This window comes from Piliocolobus tephrosceles, chromosome 8, assembly GCF_002776525.5.
Source record: "Piliocolobus tephrosceles isolate RC106 chromosome 8, ASM277652v3, whole genome shotgun sequence".
Classification (NCBI taxonomy): Eukaryota; Metazoa; Chordata; class Mammalia; order Primates; family Cercopithecidae; genus Piliocolobus; species Piliocolobus tephrosceles.
Window position 1 is genome coordinate 5384515 of NC_045441.1, and position 8614 is coordinate 5393128.

The 8614-nt window shown below is 58.6% G+C and overlaps 1 protein-coding gene and 1 long non-coding RNA gene across 2 annotated transcripts; one reads left to right on the plus strand and one right to left on the minus strand.

The window, feature by feature from the left end:
• Nucleotides 1-106: 106 nt before the first annotated feature.
• Nucleotides 107-2476, plus strand: LOC111530617. The gene is made up of 2 exons (XR_002727865.2): nt 107-713; nt 1200-2476. It is a non-coding gene; the product is annotated as an uncharacterized LOC111530617 (long non-coding RNA).
• Nucleotides 2477-3214: 738 nt separating this feature from the next.
• LOC111530613 lies at nt 3215-6124 on the minus strand. The gene is given in 2 exon segments (XM_026448778.2): nt 3215-3937; nt 3939-6124. Coding segments are annotated over 2 exon segments (741 nt in total). The 5' UTR covers nt 4287-6124; the 3' UTR covers nt 3215-3544.
• Between the last annotated feature and the right edge of the window lie 2490 nt (nt 6125-8614).

An 8614-nucleotide genomic window follows, 5' to 3' on the forward strand; every position in this document is an offset into this window, starting at 1 on the left:
CCCCCCCCCCAGCCCGGCCCCCGGCCGCCGCGCATTGGCCGCGCGCGCCGCCAATCACGCGCATGTAAACACCTTGGCCCACAGCCATTCCTATAAAACCAATTACGGACCTAGGGGCTCCAGCAGTTTCCAGGCTCCCCTCGGCGGGGCTGAATGATCAAAACTGGTGGTGAGAATTTTTCCGGGCCGTTTCTAGGCAGCCCTCCCCCTCCACCAGCTCCGACCCCCCCTCCCTCCTTTCTCCTTCTCCTCCCTTTTCCTTCCCCCCTCCCCCAGCGTCTGGGCTGAGTGATCAAAATAGAGGAAGATGGTTGTCGCCGCAATCCAGGGCTTTGCAAGGCGCGGTTTAATGGGCCGCCTGTCAGCTTCCTGCTCGCAGGAGGAGGTGACAAGCCAAGCGAGCCGGGGAGGGCCTGGGGCCCGGCGGGCTGCACCCCGCGCCCCGGGCCCCGGCCCCCGACCTCCCCTGGGGTGCGCTTCTAGTACGCGCGGTGGAGACGCCGAAACAGACAAGGGCTGCTTTTTCCCTTGTTTTTTTTCTTCCTTTTAAAACAAAGCAGCGATTCATTCCCTCTCCCCCAGCAGCGCGGTCGGGTGGGATGGGCAGGCGAGAAGGCCGTTTTCCTAGCACTGGCCTGCGGGTCCCTCCCTGAAACGCGGTGTCAGATGGTTACTGATTAATATTTTGGAGAGGCCGCGGCGGCGGGCAGCGGGTGAGTCTCTAATCTTCTAAAAGGGGTTCCTATAGAAACGCGGATCGGGGCGCGCCCCCCGCTCGGCCCAGGCCGGGGCTGCGGCGCTTCGCACAGCGCGCCCCTCCCCAAAGTCCCTCTTTGCGTGGGCGCTCCCCTCTCCTTCCCGCCCCCAACAAAAAAATCAGAGCAGAAAAAAGGATTAGATCGGCTGAGCGCGAACTGAATCCCTCTCGATTCTGACATTTCAGCCTATTAGCATTTCTCCACGGAGCCTTCTGAAACCTATTAAAGTGTAATATTAAAAACCTCTTGGCTGGGGGCCTCTCTCGCCTTCCATCCGCCGCGCCCCCTCCAGGGAGGGCGAGACCGGGAAAAAAAAAAAAAATCTGTTGAGCTCAGAGGAAGTAGCCGCCAAGCCCAAAAAGTGCTTGGCTGGCCACGGCGGCCGTAGGGGGAAGGGAGCACCAATCCCCCAGACTTTGTACTTTTATTTTGCTCTTTCAGCAAAATCCTTTCTGGGTTGAGTAGCCGTGAGCTGCCCGCGGCCGACCTACCTGACCGGGGGCGCAGGGAGTGCGGACCACGCCAGCAGAACTGTCCTGGGGGCCCCCGCACCCTCTCTGCAGCCCTGCAGGCCCCCGAGCCCGGCTAGGCATTACGTACCCTGGAAAGGAAGCTTGGAGGGGCAGAAATCCTTCCAATCCTGCCTCGAAGAGCAACTGCGGTGATAAGATTTTAATTAAAACAAGAGAAGCCCGCTCTTTCGCCTCGCGCTGCGGACTCAGCGTTTTCTCATTGCCCGTTTTGTTTTTTTAAATCAATTTTTAAGGCAACTTTTCGGGAGGGGGGGAAAATGAGCGCGTTAGTGCCCATTCGTTCTATTTTCTTTTCTCCACTTTTAGGAAAAAAAAAAAAAGTGGGGGGAGGCTTCGAGAACGAACTGGGGGTTGTCTAATTTAATTCCAGGATAAATTTGAGGAAAAAAGTTCAGCCTCTTGAGGGCAGTTTCAAGTTGCCCTTCCTGGAGCTTCCTGCGTTGGTTTCTAGGCTGCCCTCTTTTGGAAGCTGTAGCTCCGCTGGGGAGGAGGGAGGAGTGGAAAGGAAAGAAAGGAACGAAAATAGCCGGAGCCGAGGGGAACAAGCCACGGTGTCCGCGTTTGGAGCTGGGCGTGCGGGTCTCAGTGGCGGCCTCGGCATTCGGGGCGGCGAGAGGCGCCCGGTGCATCCCCGGGACGGCCAGGAGCAAAGACGGAGAGGAGAGGGGGGTTAGAGAAAGGAGGTATTGTGTCTGTGTGCCTTAGGGGAGGAGGGGACTGCAGGAATCGAATAAACGCAGTCGAGCTGCGCGGGGCTGCTGGAAGCCCAGGCGGGGGAAGGGGGCCGTGTGTGGGGGCGCAGAGCGCCCTTGAGCCTTACGCAGAGGTCTTGTGTGTTCCTAGTTAAGCCCTCCCACGCCCGAGGCCCCATCGCTTCCTCTCCACTCACTTTACCCAATATTCCAATCCCAGACCCTAATTCTCCACCGCATTACCCCTCCCCCTGGATTTGGGGAATGTTTTTCTTTAGTTTAATATAGCTCAAGGAAAAAATATGTATATCTTGAGAGAGTTGGGGTGGGGAAAACAAAAGGCTTGCGGAGTAGAAAAAAACAAAGGCCCATTTTTATAAATGTTTAATGTTTTCACCCCCTGGATGCTACGAGACGCCGTAATTGTGACGGCGGGGTACGTGTGCCATAAATCATTTAGTTGCTAATAAAAATTCTGCCTGTTTGCCCTGGATTTGCCAATGGCGTTTGCATTTTTCAAGTGTGCGCCTCGGCGGCGTGACGAACCCAGCCGGTATTTCCTTAGGGCCGTGGTGCCTGGGCTTTGTGCGCCCAGCCCTCTCGCGCGGGCCCCTTCCATACCCGCCCCCGGCACCCACTCCACATTTGCGCGGCCCTGCAGCCACCGGAGCCCGGCCAGGGCGCAGGGCCTGGGGACGCGGTGGTGGTGGGGGCGGCCAGGACACATCTGCCCACGCTGGTTTTCCAGGGATGCCGCATGCGTGGGGGCGCGGGCGGGCTACGGGGAGAGGCCGCCTGCCCAGGCCAATCTATACGCGCCCTGTTCTCCGCCCGCTCCCCAGCCCCGCGCCCTGGTGTCCCCGCAGTAGCTGAGTAAACAGCGACTGGGAGCCATCTTGGGGCGGAGGACGGATCCCAAGCGAAGTAGTGGGTGCAGCCCAGATGCCTCCATTCGTAAAGGGGAGCCTCTAGGACATCCCTAACAAGGGTTCAGGGTCCAGGGAAACGCCTTCCCCAGTATGGTGGGCCACATTGAAATGTAAAAACCAGGCCTGGGTGCCACGGCCATAGGGCACAGGCCATAGGCCACCAGGTCCAGCCGCCATCTTACGCGCCCCACCCCCATTCCATCCCTTCCCCCTCCCCGCCCCCTCACACTTTTGTTTACCCAGCGGGATAGGTGGCCAAAAACTCTGTGGACGCAATTGAGAGAGAGTGTGTGTGTGTGTTTTACTGACTGGGTGAAAAATCAACTCGGGGGAGCGGGGTGGGTCTTCCTTGTAGCCCCAAACCGCAGTTGCAGGAGAATCTGCCCTGGCTAGCCAAGGCCCGGCGCAGCGTGCTTCTCCGCAGCCAGCCTGGGCCACCCGAGCCGAGGCCTTTCCTGTGTTCCTAGGCTACCGGCTCCGGCCTCTGCTCCCTGAACGCGTCCCGACTGACAAAATTCTCCCTCTTTGTCTTAAAACCAAAGGACAGGCCAACCTTGAGCCCGGCCGTCACCCCTGTCGCGCTTTTGTTGGCGCAGGCTCAGGCCCGACTGGTGCAGATCACACGGCCTCCCTCAATTCGGCGTTGAATCCGGTTCTTCCCAAATTCTGGTGTTGCTGGCCGCTTGGACACGTTCTCCCCTTATCCTTCCCCCAGCGGGGGAAGAAAAAGCCAGTATCGTTTCCTTGGCCCGGCCACCCGAGCCACTTCACCCATCGCCCCAACCGCCTTTCCAGGCAGGGACCGAAGCCCCCCACTCTCCGCTGGCATCTCGGTGAGGGGCACCCCCTGAGGGATTGCCGGCTTCTGCTGCCCGCTCAGAGGCCTTGTGGCTGGGTGTCTGAAGCTCCGGTTCCCGCAGGTCCCGTGTCTGGCGGGCGCGGCTAAAACCCGGAGAGGCTGTGCCCGGGAAAGCCACGTTCGCCGTCCCCTTGCTGCGACAGACCCAGCCGCGATAAAGCGCCAAGATACAGCGCCAAGTCGCGGCCGGGCCAACCCAGCCGGGAGCTGCCCGAACCTGCCTGGAAGACCAGGGACGCGGCGCCATCGCCCCACACCCCACCGAGACCAGGGCGCAAGGCGGGCAGAATTGGGACTGATGCGCCAGGCCCAGCCCCGATGGATTCCAGCTCCTCTCGGCCCCGCCTCCGGCCCTGGCCTCTTCCTCCAGCCGGGGTCGGGTCCTCCACTCCACTGTTTGGCTGGGAAAGGACGGAGGCGCGCTCGGTGCGCAGGGGGCCGGCTGCGGCCATAAATCTCCGGGCGGGCCCTCCTTCCCGCCGCTCACGCGGGGGTGCTCCGGACTGGTCTCGCATCCCAGGCCACGCCGCACGCCCTGCTCACCCCATCACGGCCTGGGGACCCCAAGACTGCGCAGGGAACTACGCCAAGAGCTTCTCCGTTCACCAAAGAGAGGGAACGGCCTCATCCCTCGGTGCCAACACCATCCATCCCTGAGCTCAGGCGCTGGACCCTGAGGTGGCCCGAGCTTCACAGGATCACCGCCTTGGGGTAGGGGCGCCCGGGCCTGGCATTTCCTCTTAGAAAGGCTCGGTGAGACTGGGATGGGCGTGCAGCTGTCCGCTTGAGCGCAACTCCGGTGCCACCTGCACCACGGAGGGGCGACGCCAGGGTCAGGGTCGAAGCAGCTTCTCAGAATTTAGCTTGCCACCTCTCCGTGGACCCTGCCTTCATCCCGTGTCTCCTCAGCCCTCTGCGGGCGCATGATGGGCTTTTTTTTTTTTTTTTTTTTTTTTTGGCACAGGAGGACCAAGGCGGGGGAGTGACTGTGGGCACCATGCGCGGAGGCGGGGGCTCATCTGATTCCCACCCTCCGTGCCGCCGGATGCCCCAGGTTTTTCTCAACCAGGGTCCCGGCTTGGAGCCCTCGTTGGCTGCGTGCTTTGGCGCAACCATGGGGAAAGCGGTAATTGGTCTCGCCCTTGTGGCTGCCTGGTGGAAGCGGCGGTTTTGACACACGGAACAGTCATGGGGAGCAGATCCAGAGAGGGTGCATTTGCAATAATAACGCTTAATTTATCTCTGCCAGAGGGGCGGGAACAGGCCTTCGCGCTGGTGTCTTACATCAGCCAAGCAAACCATGCACGCGATCGGAGCCAACCACCTCCAGCGGGGTTTTGCTCCGGACTTAAGGTGCGCGGAAACCGGAGCATTCAGCCCTTCCTGGGTGCCTCCCGAAAACCTCATCATGCCAGTGACACGACTGCGAACGGCGGGTGGCACATGCCAGGGGCTTGGGATGGGAGGGTTTGGAAACCTCGCTCCAAGGACGCCCTCATCCAAGGAGCTTCGGCTCCTTCCTAGAATTTCTGGAAGCACTTTTGGAGGGACCGAGGGCTTCCGGCCGGGCCCAGAGGAATTTGAGCGCTTGCCAGGGCAGGCGGGAGCGCAGCCTGGGAGTGGAGAGGCTGCTGGGCCACATTCCCGCCGAGCTTCCCCGCTAGGCCCCAGCCCCGCCGCGGCGCCCTAGGAAGCACCTCCGAAAACAAAGCGCTGTGGTTTCAGCCCAAGGTTAAAGTCCACCGCGAGCGTGTTTCCCCCCCCCCCCCCGGAATCTAAGAGCGATAGCATTTCTCCAAATAAGCCGCCAATAAATCAGCTCCCGGGGGCGCCTGCTGAAGAGCTCTGGTGACCTTGGGGGATGGTTTTTCTGCCTGACCCGTCCGAGCACAGGCTTGGGGGAGGGGGGCGCAGTGTCAGCCTACCCGCTCCAGAGAGACGCGGAAGAGGGAATGGCCAAGGGCATTCGTGGGTGATTACAGCAGTACGTGTGTCCCCAGAGGGGATGGGAGAGACTTGGAATGGGGGAAAGGAGCAACTGTGGTTATCCGGGGGCCTGTAGTTACGCGATCAGGAGGCGTTTGTGATTGCGAGGAGTGCTGCTTGCTGTCGGTTCAACAATTGCATGGAGCGCCTGCGGTGTCCGCACAGTTCTAGGCATGGGGAAAGCGCCACTGGGGACAGACACAGCCGCTGTGGGGCCCCGTGTCTTTGTCTGCCTGGGACTGGATGTGTTCGTGGCGGTGTGACTAATGGGATTTATGGATGTCAGTGCCAGGGTGACTGATGAAGGGCTTGGCAGCACGTGTGTTTGGGGAGAGGCGCTGCACCTAGGTGGGGAGTGGGTGCCCCGGGAGAGGACTGTTCCTTCTCTTAGAGGTTCCTTCCCCTGCCCCCTCCCTGCCGGCTCCCTGCTTTGTTTAGGCCTCTGAACCCCTCCCAGGCAGGCCTGTGCACGCCGAGAGTTCTGCAGCAAATTCCACTGCCAGCCTGGCCCTCAGAGGCACCTCTGCACGCCCCACCTCTCCCAGCTCCACCTCCTTAGCACACACCAAGCGTCCCAAATCCAGGCTGTCCCACCCCCTTCCCAGGCAGAGCCTTCCCAGTTTCCTCTTTTCCTGTCTGAATTCCTCCTGGTGGGCTCTGAGCCCTGCTTCAGGCAGGCTTTGACAACCCTATGATTTTGGTACCGGCATACCCATTTAACAGATGAGAAAGTTGAGGGCAGAAAGGAGACGTGACAAGCCCATGAAGCCAGGAAGTAGCAGGCACCCTGAACTAAACCAGGCAGCTTGCTGGGGACCCCAGTGTGGAGGCCCTGTGCCCCTGGGAGCCCCCAGCCTGGCTGAGACTCACTTAGAGAAGGTAGAGGCAAGGCCACTCCCATGACACGTGACACACCCCGCCACCCATGTACTATGTTAACCATCAGTCCTCCCTGCCACTTGGTAGAGGCTGTCTCCTTCCCTGGCCTGGCATGGGGAAGAAGGGGGGCAGTGAAGGTCAGAGGAGTAGTATGAGACCCTGGTTTGGCCTGGGACACAGTAGGGGGATGAGGTCAAGGTAACCCAGGGGTCACCTTGGAGATCAGGAGAGCCCTGGCTGGAGAGCAGGAGCTCCTGTGGAATTCCACAGAACCTAGTGCAGACTGAGGTTCAGGGCAAACCTGGAGAATCCATATCCCTTCTCCCTTGGGATCATCTTTTTTTGTGGAGAGATGGGGTCTCGCTATCTTACCCCAGCTGGTCTTGAACACCTGGCTTCAAGCAATCCTCCCACCTCAGCCTCCCAAAGTGCAGGGATTACAGACCCAAACCACCAAGCTTGGCCTCCCTTGGAGTCTCTTTTTTCTTTCTTTTTGAGACAGGGACTTGCTCTGTCGCCCAGGCTGTAGTGCAACAGTGCAACCACAGCTCGCTGCAGCCTCCACCTTTCGAGCTCAAACAATTCTCCTGCCTCAGCCTCCCAAGTAGCTGGGATACAGATGTGTGCCACCATGCCAGCTAGGTTTTTTTTTTTTTTTTTTTTATGTTTTATAGAGATGCGGGGGGGCGGTCTCATGATGTTGCGCAAGCTGGTCTTGAACTCCTGGGTTCAAGCAATCCTCCCTCCTTAGCCTCTCAAAGTGCTGGAAGCCACTCACAGGTGTGAGCCACCATGCCTGGCCAAGCTTCATTTCCCAATCTAGAAGTCTCTCATACAAAAAGGCATCCCGGCTTTCTCTCGTTCTCTCTCTCTCTCTCTCTCTCTCTCACAGTCTCTCTCATCACCTCTCCCCCCCCCCCCCCCCTTTTTTTCCTTTTTATCCTTCTTTGGCATTTTCTTTCAAGCAGAAAATAAAAACATTTCCCATGGCTACAGCTTTGAAAGCTTCCCTCTCCTTTCAGCCTCCTTCCCACACCCACCCCAATGTCAATCCATTTCTAGAGCCAGCGTTGAGTCAAAAACAAACCCACAGAGATCAAGCCTGACAGGCCCCTCCCAGCTGCCCTACACTCTCTCTTCATGTATTGGTCTGCCTTCACCCCAGAGAGGGGCAGGAGGTAGGAATCCTATCACACACACACACACACACACACACAGGCACACACACACCCAGTTTCTATGGCCATAGAGACTCTGTAAAGAACCTTCTAAGCCGGGCGTGGTGGCTCACGCCAGTAATCTCAGCACTTAAGAGGCCAAGGCAGGTGGATCACCTGAGGTTGGGAGTTTGAGACCAGCCTGGCCAACATGGTGAAACCACATCTCTACTAAAAATACAAGAATTAACTGGGCTTGGTGGCGGGTGCCTGTAGTCCCAGCTACTCAGGAGGCTGAGGCGGGATAATTGCTTGAACTCGAGAGGCGGAGGCTGCAGTGAGCTGAGATCATGTCATTGCACTACAGCATGGGCAACAGAGCAAGACTCCATTCCAAAAAAAAACAAAACAAGAATCTTCTAGAGCCGCTCCTGCCAGAAAGACCTGCTCACTTAGTTCCATCTGCTGGAGGCGTCCAGTCATCCCCTACCTGCCCCTGCCCCTGCCCTCCTCTCCTGGCCCCATTGCCACAGATCCTCGTCTGTGGGGCTATCTGTTGTAGATTGAAGAGAGTCCCCCCCCAAATTCATATATTTGATTCCTAACCCCTAATACCTTGAAATGTGACCTTATTTGGGGAGAGGGTCATTGCAGATGTAATTAAGATCAGGTCATACTGGAGTCCAGTGGGCCCTAATTCAACATGACTGATGTCCTTATAAAAAGAGGACATTTGGGTGCAGTGGCTCATGCCTGTAATCCCGGCAATTTGGGAGTCTGAGGCAGGAGAATCGCTTAAGCCCAGGAGTTTGAGGCCAGAC